This window comes from Ctenopharyngodon idella, chromosome 18 (genome assembly GCF_019924925.1).
Source record: "Ctenopharyngodon idella isolate HZGC_01 chromosome 18, HZGC01, whole genome shotgun sequence".
NCBI classification, from domain to species: Eukaryota; Metazoa; Chordata; class Actinopteri; order Cypriniformes; family Xenocyprididae; genus Ctenopharyngodon; species Ctenopharyngodon idella.
This window is the reverse complement of record NC_067237.1, coordinates 33,392,643-33,410,033: the sequence shown is the minus strand read 5'-3', so window position 1 is coordinate 33,410,033 and position 17,391 is coordinate 33,392,643. Positions and strand designations below refer to the sequence as shown.

General features: G+C 36.5%; 1 protein-coding gene across 5 annotated transcripts in view; it reads left to right on the top strand.

Annotated features, from left to right (window-relative positions):
• Nucleotides 1–17,391, top strand: part of ccpg1 (cell cycle progression 1) — a 34,611-nt gene that overhangs the window by 11,107 nt on the left and 6,113 nt on the right. For 4 of the 5 annotated variants that reach the window (XM_051869958.1, XM_051869954.1, XM_051869953.1 and 1 more), the window contains 4 exons: nt 2,516–2,682; nt 6,462–6,597; nt 11,142–11,230; nt 16,162–16,287. In XM_051869958.1, the coding sequence (XP_051725918.1) occupies nt 2,516–2,682; nt 6,462–6,597; nt 11,142–11,230; nt 16,162–16,287 (518 nt within the window). The remainder of the gene's footprint in view (nt 1–2,515; nt 2,683–6,461; nt 6,598–11,141; nt 11,231–16,161; nt 16,288–17,391) is intronic. The other variant, XM_051869956.1, reaches the window with a different exon arrangement.

Sequence of the window (17,391 nt, the reverse complement as noted above, 5' to 3'; positions counted from 1 at the left end):
TTTGCTGTGTGTGTGCAGAAATGAGCTACAGGATTCACTGTTCTGCACTTTGCATTAAATTCATACAAATCGCATTGGCATTTGTCAGATGTGTGTTGGTCAGGTTTTGTTATTTGGTCCCTAAACAGTAGGTAAAACCGCACATAACCTACATTACATGTCCTTTAGTGAGTCATTATAATGAATTTGGCTTCATAAAAGGACTAAAAGTCTCAAAATTAAAGCCTGAGATGGCACAATGTCTATAGTCCGTTTACTGACCGTCAATTTTTATGTTTGAAAGGTATTCAGAGTTTTTGTATACATATCTACTACTTTATGAGTGTTTTCAGTACATCCAGTTCTGGACCAAACCTGTCTGTCCGTCCGCCCGCCCGTCCATCCATCCATCCATCCATCCATCCATCCATCCTCTGTCTATTAGGGCTGCACGATTCTGGATTAATTGAGTCACATTTTTTTTTTCTCTCTCTCAACAGACAGCTAAACAGAACAGCATGTAATTTACTATGACAAATGTTAATTGCTGCAGTCTTTAAAATATGTAATGAATCTGAATGGTTAAAAAAAATCGGTTTGAATGAATGATTCAATGACTCACTTATAAATACTAGTTTCATCACTGGATGAATCAGCGTTTTTTGAATGAATCTCTTGAATGAATGATTCAATGACAAATACATTTTTTAACAGTCATGATGTAATCGATACAGTTGTTATTTGAAGCTCCACATGTTACTTTCAAAAGGTGATTTACTCTATTTTGAACGCTTCCGTAGACATCAGCGTTTATATCCGAACTATAAACTTTTATCCCAGTTCTTCTGTGATAATATGAATATTTGTAACACAGAATAACGATACTGTGTGGTTGAAAAGACTGAAGCTCTTTCATGCATGACAGCTGCTCTCTCTGGGTCAGTGGCAGCACAGGTTTGAAAGTTCCGGAGTGATTTTGTCAAATGTTTAATAGACACAGGTGAATTGTTGTCATTTAGGAATGAGATTGCGATCTTTTAACGATTGTCCTGCAGCTCATCTATCTATCTATCTATCTATCTATCTATCTATCCATCCTTTCTGTCTGTCTGTCTGTCTCTGTCTGGCTAGTTTTATTTATTGCTATTTTATGTTTTCTATCTTTTAAATGTATTGCTATTTTTATGTATTGCTACTTTTGTTTATTTATTTTCTTTATTCATTCATTCCATTATGGCCAGTACCGCCGCTCCCTATACGCAGGGAGTCTAAAAATATAACTAAACTAATATTTTGTAGGTAATATAGTAATATTAACTTATGTTTATTAATGTAAACAGAAACATAGATATTAAAAAGAATTATGGAGAACGCAGTAACTTAAGAACACGCAACACGCCATTCCTGCTTCACCCCACCCCCACCTCATACTGACAACAGCACTCTGGCACTGAGAAGCGAAAAAGAAAAGAAAACAAGATTATTCACGTGCATCATTTTTAGGAATGTTCAGAAACATGTGGAACTTTATATTTTTGACTATTGTAGTTAATGGGTGAGATTAATTAAACGTGTTTAACAACGTTAAGGATTTGACAACCACCAACGCATCTGCCTGATTTGATACTAATGCATTTTTTTCATAGCTATAATTTCATTATTTTAATGTGCTATGCATTGGATTTTGAACCATGGTAAAGATATTTGTAGCCAGATTTCACGATTCCTCAAATAATTTTGAGTGCTCGATTTCGCAAAAATATTAACTAAAAAGTAAAATCATAATTAGACCATTTTCGAAGGCTTCATGATATATTAAACAATTTAAAAGATGATAAATATAGCATAACATAGTGCTATCATGTATAAACCTACGCTAAGACAGGAGAATACTTGTTTCTAAATGTTCACCGTGGTTTCAAAATAAAAGTTTAAACCCTCGCTCAGACTCTGCATGTTTTGATAACATGTTCTTGTTGAAGAAATTACAGTGACTGCAGCATTTATGTCATAAAGGTGTAGCCAAATATTAAAGATTAAGTAGGCATTTGAATTAAATGTTTTTGGCCAATATTAAAAAAGGATTTGATCATGCTGTAACAGCAATAGCAAGAAGTGTAACAGCAACAATCACCTAGACGCTGGCACCCTCTGCTGGCATTTGATATAATACATAATGTACATAAGTTGATTGTTTACATTATGTATTTTGACAGTGTTGTTTAAAAAAACATAAAATAACTTGCTTTTGTTACTTTCATTGAAACATTTATTACTCCCTCATTGTTATTATATAGGCTATGTATTTTAAGTCATTTTAAAGACTGTTGTTCACTTAGGCCTATTTTTATAACCACAAAAAAAAAAAAAAAAAAGGGTAATGCGGGGGCTGGGGGGCTGGGGGGCTTCTGCTTAGGGCACCTAAATGGCCAGAAGCGGCCCTGATTATGGCACACCACTCAGTGGTAATTACAATTGCCTTAATTTAAGAACAGTAGATATTAATTCCTTAGGGTTGTGTGTTTTTATCCGTCAGCTTTCCCAGTGGATCAGCCTGTGCAGCGAGACGGTGGTAATAGCAGCAGTGAGGATGAGGACGATGAGATGAAGGCCAGCCCTGTGGTGAGGAGACGCAAAGCGAGGAGGAGCACTACCGGCTCAGAGCCTGGAGACCCCCAGGAGCCCCACAGGAGACAGGAGGAGGTGCTTATCACAACAACAATTCATCACTCCATAATGCTGTATAATACTTAATGATAATTCATAAAGTACTTGTTTTATTTTTTAAATACAACAAATACTTTTTAGTTAGCTGGAAATGTAGCTGGAAATTATGCATCTATAATGTCATTTTTGAAATATGGTCAGATACATTTTTTTGTGAGCTGCATCCATAAACTACATGACAGATATAAATTTTAAACATGCTTTTGCTGGAAAACAATGAAGCACTACTGATGTGTTTGCAACCAACCTATTCTAACTAGGGGTGTAACGGTTTAAATTACTCAGGATTTGGTTTGTATCACGGTTTTAGGGTCACGTGGGTACGGTTTTGGTATGGGTTGTGGTATGGTTTAGTATGTTCTATGTTTAGGAACAAAAAGGACAAATTAAAAAAAAAAAAAAAAAAAAAAAATTATTCATTGAGTAAACACCTAACACTGGTCACAACAAACTTCCTTAAAAAAATAAGCAGTTTTTCATCCCTTCAAACAGGGTATTGTTTTGCAAGTTTAGCAACAAGAGGATACTTTCTCTCATGCAACTTCCACCATGCAAGTGGATCTGGATCTGTATCAATGCAGTTTTCTGCTTTGTATGTAGGCCTAATAGTCGGCTATACATTAGTCGACAAGAAGAGGCTTAGTTGACCAAAATTTTATTAGTCGGTTAGTCACAGAAAAAAAAACTCCACAGAAAATGATGAAGTCACACAGTCCATGAGGGAGAGATCATTAAAGGCGCCTCACTTGCATTTTTTCTTAATAACAGCGGAAACAACTTAAAATACTTCAAACAGGTAAGAGTAATACAAACCCGATTCCAAAAAAGTTGGGACACTGTACAAATTGTGAATAAAAAAGGAATGCAATGATGTGGAAGTTTCAAATTTCAATATTTTATTCAAAATACAACATAGATGACATATCAAATGTTTAAACTGAAAAAATGTATCATTTTAATGGAAAAAATAAGTTGATTTTAAATTTCATGGCATCAACACATCTCAAAAAAGTTGGGACAAGGCCATGTTTACCACTGTGTGGCATCCCCTCTTCTTTTTATAACAGTCTGCAAACGTCTGGGGACTGAGGAGACAAGTTGCTCAAGTTTAGGAATAGGAATGTTGTCGCATTCTTGTCTAATACAGGCTTCTAGTTGCTCAACTGCCTTAGGTCTTCTTTGTCGCATCTTCCTCTTTATGATGTGCCAAATGTTTTCTATGGGTGAAAGATCTGGACTGCAGGCTGGCCATTTCAGTACCCGGATCCTTCTTCTACGCAGCCATGATGTTGTAATTGATGCAGTATGTGGTCTGGCATTGTCATGTTGGAAAATGCAAGGTCTTCCCTGAAAGAGACGACGTCTGGATGGGAGCATATGTTGTTCTAGAACTTGGATATACCTTTCAGCATTGATGGTGCCTTTCCAGATGTGTAAGCTGCCTATGCCACACGCACTCATGCAACCCCATACCATCAGAGATGCAGGCTTCTGAACTGAGCGCTGATAACAACTTGGGTTGTCCTTGTCCTCTTTAGTCCGGATGACATGGCGTCCCAGTTTTCCAAAAAGAACTTCAAATTTTGATTCGTCTGACCACAGAACAGTTTTCCACTTTGCCACAGTCCATTTTAAATGAGCCTTGGCCCAGAGAAAACGCCTGCGCTTCTGGATCATGTTTAGATATGGCTTCTTTTTTGACCTATAGAGTTTTAGCCGGCAACGGCGAATGGCACGGTGGATTGTGTTCACTGACAATGTTTTCTGGAAGTATTCCTGAGCCCATGTTGTGATTTCCATTACAGTAGCATTCCTGTACGTGATGCAGTGCCGTCTAAGGGCCCGAAGATCATGGGCATCCAGTATGGTTTTCCGGCCTTGACCCTTACGCACAGAGATTGTTCCAGATTCTCTGAATCTTTGGATGATATTATGCACTGTAGATGATGATAACTTCAAACTCTTTGCAATTTTTCTTTGAGAAACTCCTTTCTGATATTGCTCCACTATTTTTCGCCGCAGCATTGAGGGAATTGGTGATCCTCTGCCCATCTTGACTTCTGAGAGACACTGCCACTCTGAGAGGCTCTTTTTATACCCAATCATGTTGCCAATTGACCTAATAAGTTGCAAATTGGTCCTCCAGCTGTTCCTTATATGTACATTTAACTTTTCCGGCCTCTTATTGCTACCTGTCCCAACTTTTTTGGAATGTGTAGCTCTCATGAAATCCAAAATGAGCCAATATTTGGCATGACATTTCAAAATGTCTCACTTTCAACATTTAATATGTTATCTATATTCTATTGTGAATAAAATATAAGTTTATGAGATTTGTAAATTATTGCATTCCTTTTTTATTCACAATTTGTACAGTGTCCCAACTTTTTTGGAATCGGGTTTGTATATCATTCAAAACTGTAACTACTTTTATTTTATTTATCTACTTTTATTTGTGTAAACTCACAACAAAACATGCTTTTGTAAAATAAAGAAAACAAACAAGATGCACTTTCTGCTGTCTCAGTGAACTGGAGCGTGTCACAAAAATGAACGGAAACTCAGCATGTAGACTACTTGCCTCACAGACATGAGAAATATATCTATAGGAAGCTTGAAATGTCTGCTTTTAACAAATAGGCTCTTCTCTGATTATGTTATCCATATAAAGCTTTATATGTGTGCGGAATAGGCTATATTATGGCCTAGCTTCTGCTGCAACAGGCTGACCCTGCAAAAAATATTGAAATAATTAATAATAGAATACATTTTACACAATTAGAATTGTTTAATTGTTATTCTTAACAAACTTTATTAAACTACTTTTTTTAAAGTATATATATTTTTTATATAATACATGCTGTTTAGTGATCTCTCCATCAAGTTGGGGTTTCATGAATTAGTTTGTGAACAGGTATATCTAGCATCTCCGGCTTGACTTTCAAGGCATAAGCTGCTATAGTGATTTTATGGAAAAATGTTGCAACTTTTCTAACCATACTCAGCAGATGGCTTATCTGTTTAAGTGCTACTTCCTTCTTAGCTACAAGGTTAATAATGTGTGCAAAACATACAATTTGTGGTCTTAGTCCAGCTGCTTCTTTGATGGCATTCACCATGTCCTGTGGATTATATGTGGTGACTAGAATGGTGATGTTAGGTCTCTCTAACTTCCACTGTGTCACTGCACTCATCAGTGCATCAACCAAATGACCAGTGTGGCTTTAGAACCAGGTGGAGGCTCTATTGGCGGCTTGTCTGTTTTGCTTGCCCTGCTGAACTGCAGTACCCCAATACGTGGGGATCTGTGACGTCAGCAACAGATTTACATACTAACAGTTGATTGGTCAGATACTCTCACATGAAACACACAGAGCATATCCATTGGATCCATACATTAGCGGAGCTCTGTCTGTTTTATGCGTTGTTGTTTTCTTGACCAAACCATATGATAGATGCATCGACAGATTTGAGACTAACCGTGGTGCAAATGCATGCCGAACCGTGGGAGGAGAATGGTATGGTTCGATTTATAGTTATTTATTTATTTATTTATTTATTTATTTATTTATTTATTTTACACCAAGAAACATTACACCCCTAATTCTTACTGATGCAACCTAGATTTTCTTTGAACATTGTTGCATTTTCCACAAAACCTCATCTCAACCAGCTCACAAATACCAGCTATTTAAAAAAAAAAAAAAAAAGCGCATACCATGTTCTGAAATTATGCATGTTTGATTCTACATCAGGTTGTTGAGGAGATACAAGCCCATCCAGATGCCCGTGCTGCTCCGCAAGATCAAGGTCATGTCAGTGGCACTCTGAACAAATGCATCCTGTTAGCGTTGCTCATCGCTATCAGCATGGGCTTCGGGCACTTCTACGGTGAGCAGGGTCCTGATGTCTTATTCACATGCTCGGCTTATTAAAGGGATAGTTTACCCAAAAATGTGATTTACTCATCCTCAAGCCATCCTAGGTGTATATGACTATCTTCTTTCAGATGAACACAATCGGAGATATATTTAAAAATATCCTTAGTCCTCAGAGGTTTATAATGGTTGTGAATGGTACCCTAAATTCTGATAACAAAAAAAATGCATCCATCCATAAAAAAATGAATCCATATGACTCCAGGGGGATAATAAAGGCCTTCTGAAGCGAATCGATGTGTGTGTAAGGCAAGTATCCTTATTTAAAACTTGATAAAGTAAAATAACGAGCTTCCAGGATGGCCATGCGCAGGGGTGCCATGAAGAGTTTTAAGGGGGGTATGCAAGACATAATTTTGGACATAATGAATGTTTTTTTTTTAATTAGAAATTGAAATAATTTATTAGTTAACATTTATATTATTTCAAGAAACATCCCCCATCCACCCCCGAAACAAGATTTATTTTAACCCTGTGACATGTACGTTGACACTGGTGTGATTAGAATGTTTAGATCAGTGGTTCCCAACCTTTTTTACGCCAAGGCCCACCTCCTCTCTGAATCAATAGGGCACGGCCCACCTCCCCCACCCCCCCCCCCACCCCTTTTTTTTTTTACTTCACAAAAACATTTGTACTTTAGTATTATTACTTTTCAACCCCATGTTATTATTTCTTTAAAGAAGAAACTCAAGATAGATGTAAACCTTCAGTGTTCTGTTTTGCAAACATACTTTGGCATTCTTTACAACTTAAAAGCAGTGTTGGGCACATTACTTTAAAAAGTAATTAGTTATAGTTACTAGTTACTTCTCACAAATAGTAACTGAGTTAGTAACTGAGTTACATCATTATAAAAGTAACTAATTACCAGGGAAAGTAACTATTGCTTTACTTTAAAAAAAAAAATTCAAATATGTAAAATAACTTGGATGCCCCCTATATTAAATATAAGTCTACAAATAAATTATGCTTGATCCGACTCCTGACTCATGATCCGCTCTTGCTCACGACATGAAATTTCTCTGTACTGTACTACGTGTTGTTAGCCATTAAAGAAAACATAGTTTCATATTTATGTTTAAATAGGCCTATGTTGTTTTAAATTCATCTATTTGATTATGAAAAGTGAACAGCATGAGTAAGATAGGATACATCATAAGATGCGCAAAATATCAGGAGACATGGAGTGGGTCAGACATGATTTTGACCATTTCATTAAGTTTTGTTTTGTAAAAAGCCTTTCTTTAAAGTGAATTTCGTTTTGTAAAAATTGTATCTTAATTTTAATCAATGTTTAATCAACCAATTGCCTGGATTTAATAAATAAGAAGTAAATATAGCAGACAATATAATCATGACATGGAGGCGCGGGCACGATCTCTTTCACGTGAACTGGAGTGCGTCTTATAGGCTAAATGACCCGAAACTCAGCGTATGGGCTGCTTGCCTCACAGACATGAGAAAAATATCTATAGAAAACTTGAAAAATCAAAACGAAAAGAAATAGGCTACTCTGATTATGTAATCCGAATGAAATGTGCATTCTCTCTCCAGGCGGAGATGATGAGAGTCAGCAATGTCAACTTCATCTTTCAGCCGACACTGATTCAGAAAACATTACTTTATTAATAAACAATTAAAGTGTCTCCTTGCTGTTTTTGTCACATTCATAATCATTACTTTTGTCGGTTCTTTATGGCAAGCTTTACGCTTGAGTGCTATAGCCTACGTAAACGCTCATTATTATGGTTTATTCTCTCCAGTATTTAAGAAATTAAATTAATATAAATGTGATTAGTCAACTAATGGCTTAAATGAACAACTACTAGTCGACTAGAAAAAAAACTTATTTCACATATTTTCGATCCAGCATGTCACAAAGGGTATTCTGGTTTAAGCTCGCGCTCCGCTCGCATGCTCTGACACACACACAAACACACACACACAGCGTCGTACATCATTATCAGTTTAAAATTATATTTGTGTATGACTAACCTGTATTATTTCTTTACAACAAAACGCTTTGCAGGTCTATCATCTCTAGTCAGACACTAATCATCATCAGTTAGCCTGTGTCCCACCCCAACACACACACCAGAGAAAAAACGTTGCAGGTCCTATGGCTTAGAGAGAGCCTATTCGGATGAAAACCGCTTCAGTGACCTCAATTAGAGTAACGCGGCATTTTTTTGTCAGTAACGGTAACGCCGTTGTAACGGGGGAAAAAAGTAATTTGTTTGATTACTCGTTACTGAAAAAAGTAACGCCATTATTCCCATCACTGCTTAAAAGTACTTACTCTGCTCAGTAATACAGTAACTTAAATAAGCAGAAGTCAACCTGCCATACCAAATAAGACCACAGGGAGATACCAAAGGACTGAATTTAAAAACTATGCGGATCCATTCAAAATTATTGACATATAACACCACTGATCCTCTCAAACTTCTCCAAAACACGCTTGTTCGGCGAGCATCCGTTATAAAGCACTCACAGTACATTAATTTTGACAATTACGCGAATATATTGAACTGTGTTCATGCAGAAATACGTCAATAATTGCGGACTCGCGCATGCCTATATGACTCCTGTATGTCACTGTAATCGTCTTTACCTTCATTACAATCGTCATCCATCAAAACCTTTTTAGCGACACAGGTTTTCTTTTTCTAACTGAGAGAGTTTGCATTTTGAGCCACCGTTCAGTCTGTATTTCACAGCAGCATGATGAGAAACGGCCTGGGCTGATCCGAAACAATTACAGAATATGTATGAGAGAGGTGGTGCTTTGTTTTAAATGTATTTTTTAATTAATTTAATTGAATTTATTAAATGTAACATATTAATAATTAAATTAATTAATTATATTAATATATTTAAATTAATTTTAATTTATTTCGCAGCCCACCTGGAGGATCACTGAGGCCCCCTAATGGGCTGCAGCCCACAGGTTGGGAACCACTGGTTTAGATCATTCGTTTTGATAATTCAAACATGCTTTCGTGCTTTGGCTGGCGCTGAGAAATGGACATAGTTTCACAACTATTCAGTGTTTTCAATCACATAATGTTTATTTGAGGTTTCAGACATTTAAATACACATTAAAATGAAGTACTGTAAAAAAAAAAAAAAAAAAAAAAAAGACATTTATAGTTTTTTAAATTCAAATTCCATACACTGATGCCTTTGGAAGCTGTGTTCCGGGCTTAACACGTTGTGCGCTGTATTTTGAAGTGACGAGAGAGCGTGCTCACGTTCACTTCTTACTTTCTATAATTCACAGATTTAAATTGTATTTTACTACAATATTATTAGTTAACGTGTTAGTTACTGTTTATATAAGCAAGAAAAGCTTCATTTATATAGCACCTTTTAAAGCAGTCTTTACAAAGTTCTTTACAGGAGACATATGCTGTATACATTAATAATTGTTCACGTACGTGCATATGAAAGTGTGGCAGTACGGTGATGATATCAGATGGTAACCTTGTAGAGATGAAACAGTTACCAGTTTGATGACGAACCATGATAAAATTCTCAGTGGTTAGTATTACCATTTCATATTTTAATTATCATTAAAAACTTATTTGATTACCACAATTTGAAAGACTAATGGTAAATACTGTCCAGCTTTAAAAAAAAGTTAGTAGCAGTCTCACACAGGTGCAGCAAGCATCGTAGGTTTTGTTTTGTGTGAAAACATGAACGCAGTGAGGTTTTACAGCAGGTATGGGCAAACTGAGTCCTGATGGGGTCCATGGCTCTACCATTGGAGAAAGCGTAACAGCCAACTTGGATCATGTGTGCCTTGATAACCAATCACATTACTGCCTTGACGTCATTGAATTTTGTTCAGAGTTGTGCAACAGTCAATCACTATTTGCGGATACCATAGAAATGAATGAGAAGTGCCATAAACTGAATCCTACCTGTCGTGCAATTGTCTGTGACTTTCCTTATAAAAAAAAAAAAAAATTTGGTTTAAAGTAAAAAAAATAGATCGATCCAAAATGAATACTTAAGAGCAAACAAGTTAGGTTAGATGAGAGCCTGTCGATTCATTAAATGATAAGCCGTTTTCCCACAAAAATAGTCTATTCAGCATAGTGAAGCCTCTCCTCCATTGACATCCATTAAAAAACAGCCTCTGGTCTCCTTCCCTGTGTACCACAGCGTTTACTCTATTTTTTGCTAACCTTGTAGGCTTTCCTTGAAGCAGCTTTGTTAGAAGGCTACAGGCAGGTGAGTTTGATCAGGGTTGGAGCTAAACTCTGCAGGACAGTGGCCCTCCAGGACCGAGTTATCAATGCAGTTTGCACATGATTTATATTATACAGATTTCCCTGAAAACTTTATCGTAAAAAAGCAGCATGTCCTGATTGTAATTTTTCCTACTGAACCTGAACCCTGGTTGTGGGAATGAGGTTGTGTCCAGTTAAATTTTACTGATATGCAAATAGACAGTATTAATAACAGATTGTGTGTGTGTTCCAGGCACAGTGCAGATTCAGGAGAGGCAGAGAATTGTGGAAAAGAGCCGCGTGTACGAGCTGGAAGCGCCGTGTAAGAGAGAACTTGACATTGTAAGTAAAGTCTGTCTGTCACAGTCTGCTCACTAAACATGAGAAAGACTGCAGATCTGAAATCTCAGTTACTTAGATTCAAAGACTCGTCTTATCCTAGAGAGTATGGAAGTAAAATGACAAATGTAGTGGTTCAAATTTGGCAGAATATTTAACATTGCACATCTGGGAACTGCAGGAATAGCAGTAGAGTACCAAAGCATAATCTCCGTCTGCCGTTAGTCACCTAACCAGTACGTGGTGCAAGTGGGTGATGTGAAAGACCAAAGCAACAGGTAGAGTCATTCATTCATTCTCAAAACCGATTTACTGAAATGGAGCAAGCGGTAAGTATATGGTATGATTTTCAGGGCCAGTATATTGTCTGAAGTGCACGGCGCAAGTGCACTTAGGGCATGTCCGAATCCACTTTTGCTAGTTTAACGACAGAAATAAACAGTCGGTGCACCAGGTGCGTGGACCAAAAGGGTTGTACCTAGGCTGAATTCCAAATGGCACACTTCTATGCATTTTCGGTCTTGTGGACTTACAATGGCTACCGCCTGCGCGTGTCCGTTACGTCCATAAGACCGTAGGGTGTCCCATTCATCATTTTAGGTTTCAGAAGGGTGCTCACGAGCGCCCCCTTTGCGGTCGCTATGCGCCCTTGATGCACACTTCAGCTGAGCCCACAAGTCTGCGAGCTATGCAGAGGACTTTACCCGGCACTCAAAGCGGCATCATGTCACGAAAGTGCGGACTCAGAGGAAGACCGCGAGTGTTTAGGGTGCCATTTGGGATTCAGCCCTAGTCTCTTAATGAGTCATGGGTGTGTTTTAGGCGTAACGTGCAATAAACCAGAGCCTCAGCTCGCATTCTCTTTAAAAGCCATTTGCGCTTGCATCATTGCGGATTCATTGTTTACATGGTGGAATTTGCAAGCGGAAAGTCTAAACGTTTCTCCAGAGAATAATCCTTTTATTTTTAATATTTAAAAATGTTTGTGTGCTGCGTTGTTCACCCGCTTATATTACTAAGGCGGCATTGAAATAAAATAAAATAAATAAATAAATACTGCAGCATTGACTTTAGGCCAAGTTTTTGTTGGTCAATGGTGCAGTCGTTTTCATTTGCCTCAAAATAGCAACGCGCCAACAACGCGCCTGAACGCACCTTTCAGACCAACACGCCCATTGGTGAACAGATGCCGCGAATGCATAACAACGTGGTGCTTGACGTGAAAATGATAACTGCATCGGTCTGAAACTAGGAAAAAAAAAACACTTGCATTGCGCCGGATGTATGATAGGGACAAAAGTTTTTGCGGTTACTCTTTTCCCTGTGTACATATAAGCAGTCTCCACCACAAAGGAGATATAGGGTGTTTTCACACCTAGTTCATTTGAGCCCTCCAAACGCTCTCAGAGTGGTTCAGCGTGTATATGTGAACAAACCAAGTGATCTCAGGCCCCCCCTAAAAGGACTCAAAAATGAACGTTCGTTTGTGGTTCGATTTCTTTGTGATATGTAAAAGCATTTCTTTGAGCATTTCCTTGAGCTTTGCGTTTCATTTTGACAAGTGTACCTGCAGGCTTGCCATACCATGCTGTTCCATCTTTTCCATCACTGCTGAAAACAAGGTTAATTCGCGATCATGTTCCGGGGGGAATGCTTCATATACTTTCGATATAATATAAAATATCGCATTCCTTTGCTACACTTAATATAAACTACTAATGATTACTAGCTGCATATGTGACCCTGGACCACAAAACCAGTCATAAGGGTCAATTTTTTTAAATTGAGATTTATACACCATCTGAAAGCTGAATAAATAAGTTGGTTATGATAGGACAATACTTGGCTGAGATACAACTATTTGAAAATGTGGAATCTGAGGCTGCAAAATATTGAGAAAAAAGCCTTTAAAGTTGTCCAAATGAAGTCCTTAGCAATGCGTATTACTTACAAAAATAAGTTTTTGGTATATTTATGGTAGGAAATTTACAAAATATCTTCATGGAACATCATCTTTACTTAATATCCTAATGATTTTTGGCATAACAGAAAAATCAATCATTTTGACCCATACAATGGCTATTGCTACAAATATTCCCATGTGACTTATGACTGGTTTTGTGGTACAGGGTCACATATAATCTTGGATAATGTCAACATTTACTAACTATATTTTTATATAGTTTTTATATAGTTCCATAGTTTTTTTTTTTTTTTTTTTTTTGTATGCATAGAAAAGGTTGTTTTAGCAATATTCAGCCGCTGAATATTTTATTTCAACTTCCATGTTGTCTAATCAGCTATTTACAGAGTCCAACTCTTATTTGAGTTTGTAGATGATTGTCCTAACATAACTGTACCCTACACAAAGTTCCTCTGGGAAAAAAAAACTTTAAACTTTATTTTCTTTTATTAAACATTTAGTATTTTTGTTTTAATTAGAAGATGTTTACATGTTTATTTATCAGGTATGATAAATGTCCCCAAGACTCAAACTCAGACTGAAGCACAACTGAAGCTCTGCCTGTACGAGGCTATCGGCTCCAACAGATAACACATATTTAAAAAAAAAAAAATTATATTAATGTTATATTAATGCATTTAAAACCATAGACATGACAGTCTTGTCAAGTAATTGTAAAAAAATTCTGGTTAAAGCTCTGTCACTTCCAGTTTTGTCCGAATACAGATACAAATAATTTAGAGATTGTTATAGATACAGGCTCCTCTGCACACCCCTAATATAAATGCTGTTAATTCATGATACCTAAAATAATAATCAAAGGCAGTTAATAGAACCTTATTGTGAAGTGTTATTATTTTTTGCTGAGCTACAAAAGATTTACAGCAGACAGGAAGATTATAGTAACTTCTGATCAGTTATCCACTGCTTATTTTTTCTGTATTTTTTGCCTTTCACAATTGGAGAGATGCAGCAGTGTTACTGAATACACAGAAAGCTGGGGTCTGAATTCTTATGAAGTCGTGGTGTGAACAAGAAAGGGTCTGAGATCACTTCAAGGCTGAAGAGGACCAAAAAACACTGGGTTCTCTTTTAAGCCCACTAGATTGTGAACACCAAAAGGACTGATGTCAGTTTTGGCTGGTTCCCTTTCTGGTTCAGTTTAAAGTGAACTGGGTTTGGTTCTTTTAAAACGAACTATATGTGAAAACACCCATAATGTGATTCCCCCCCGATTCTGATGTGCAGAACAAACATATCTAAAAAAGGACCTATATTGCTCTCCGTTGCTTTGAGAGCTTTATATTATAGCTTGTGCTCCACTGTGCTGCAGTACTGTGGTTGCTCTCATACGTCATACTCCAGGATCCCCCCCATTGCTTCATTTCCATTTCTGTAAATCAGTTTTGAGAATGAATGAATGAATGAATGAATGACTTTACCTGTTACTTTGGTCTTTGTCATCACCCGCTTGCACCACCTGCTGGTTAGGTGACTAACGGCAGATGGAGATTTTGCATCTGTACTCTACTGCTATTCTTGCTGTTATGGATTATTGAATTGTTAATAATTAAAAGTGTATGAAATGTTTTCATTTGAAATATAAACAGTTTAAATATACAACATTAAATTTCAATGCATTAAATACAGTGCATTAAATTGCAAGCTCTATGTATGTTAATGTAATACTTTTTTTTTCAATTAGTGCAATTCAACATGTTTTTTTCTTTTGTCTTTACTTCCATAAGAGAGTAAAAGCAGTCAAAACCCTTTAAAAGAAGAAAATAACATTATGGCCTGGTTTCACAGACAGGGCTTAGACTAAGCCAGGATTAGACCTTAGTTCAATTAGGACATTTAAGTAGCTTTTATAAACATACCCTAGAAAAAAACATTACTGGTGTGCATCCTGAGACAAAACAATGGAACTGACATATTTTAAGATACGTTAGGGCTAGTTGCTTTCAGTTAAAACAGCTCAAACATGCATTTTAGTCTGGGTCTAGCCTAAGCCTTGTCTGTGAAACTGGGGGAAAAAGCCACAAGACTTAAGATGACATTCATGGCGTTAAGACATTGCATAGTGATGGGCAAAAGTTATTTACTAGTTTGAATGCAGTTTTCTGATCGATTACACCTGTCTGTGTTCTATGTTTTGTCCTGTTTGTGTCATTGGTGAAATTTGTTTCAGCTTTCATCATCCTGTAGCTTTTCTGCTAATAATTTCCTCTCAGACTCAGCTTTGAATGATGAGATTTGGGTGTATTGTTGTTAGTAGGCTTTAATAGCTTCCCCTCAACTAAAGTGGTGTATATCTTGCATGTAAAGTTCCAAAGACACACTCTTTAAATTCCCTTGCTCTCTATTTAATGTATTTAAATTTTTCCTAATTCTTAAGGATCTTTTCTAAATCAAACTTTTTTTTTTTTTTTTAGACAAGCATTATACAGGATTAAAAAAGCAAAGATGCATTCATTTGATCAAAAGTAACCATAAAGACATTTTAAGTCACAAAAGATTTCTATTTCAAATAAATGCTGTTCTTTTGAACTTTCTATTCATCAAAGAATCCTGAAAAACAAAATGTATCACAGTTTCCACAAAAATATAAAGCAGCACAACTGTTTTTAACATTGATAATAATAATGAATGAAATCAGCATATTTGAATGATTTCTGAAGGATCATGTGACACTGAAGACTGTAGTAATGATGCTGAAAACTTTGTATCACAGGAATAAATTACATTTGAAAATATATTACAATAGAAAACAGTTATTTTAAATGTCATATTAAATGTCATATTTCACAATATACCTATTTTACTGTATTTTTGATCAAATAAATGCAGCCTTGGTGAGCATAAGAGACCTTAAAACATGTTTAAAAAATCTTACCGACCCCAAACTTTTGAACTATAGAGTAGGTTTTAATGGATGTCCATTCTCACGGCCCCGTCTCTATGCATTTAGGAAGTGGTTGAGAGCCTAAAGGAAGATCTAGAAGAAAAGCAAGACATGGTGCTGTCCCTCACGACCGTCATGGATAAGATAACTAAAGAAAACCAGCATCTCAGAGTCAAACAGGAAGAGCTACAGGTAACCTGTCTGCATTTACGGTTCCCTGCAAATTGTTTTTTTTAGGGGAAACTAAAAACTAAGTGTAGCTGCTACAAACTTCACCAATTTTTACTGGTTGTCAGTGTTATTTTAGTATGTGCGTGTGTGTGTGTGTGTATATATATATATATATATATATATATATATGGTAACACTTTAGTTCAAAGTACAGTTCTCACTATTAACTAGTTGCTTATTAGCATGCATATTATCAGGATACAGTTGAGCTCAAAAGTTTACATGCCCCTTGCAAAATCTAGAAAAATGTGAATCATTTCAACAAAATAAGAAGGATCATGAAAATTGCATGTTATTTTTTATTTAGTACTGTCCTGAATAAACTTTCACACAACAGTTGTTTACATAAAATCCACAAGACAAAAAAAATAGCTGAATTTATAAAAATTACCCTGTTCAAAAGTTTACATACCCATGATTCTTAATACTGTGTGGTTACCTGGATAATCCACAACTGTTTTTTTGTTTTGTGATGGTTGTTCATGAGTCCCTTGTTTGTTCTGAGCAGTTAAACTGAGCTCTGTTCTTCAGAAAAATCCTCCAGGTCCTGCAGATTCTTTGGTTTTCCAGCATCTTTTGCATATTTGAACCCTTTTCAGCAGTGACTGTATGATTCTGAGATCCATCTTTTCACACTGAGGACAACTGAGGGACTCAAACACAAGTATTAAACAAGGTTCAAAAATGCATTGATGCTCCAGAAGGAAACACGACGCATTAAGAGTCGGGGATATAAACTTTTTGAATTGGATGAACAGAATAAATTATACTTTTTTTGTCTTCTGGGAAACATGTAAGTATCTTTTGTAGCTTCCAAAGGGCAGAACTAAATGAAAAAATATGTTCTTTAAACAAAATAAAAAAAACTTGCACATCAACTTCTTGTTCAAAAGTTTTCACCCCTGACTCTTAACACATCGTGTTTCCTTCTGGAGCATCAGTGAATGTTTGCAGCTTTTGTAATAGTTTGCTGCTGGAAAGGGTTCAAATATGCAGAAGATGCTGTAAAACTGAAGAATCTGCAGGACCTGGAGATTTTTTCTGAAGAACAGAGCTCGGTTTAAC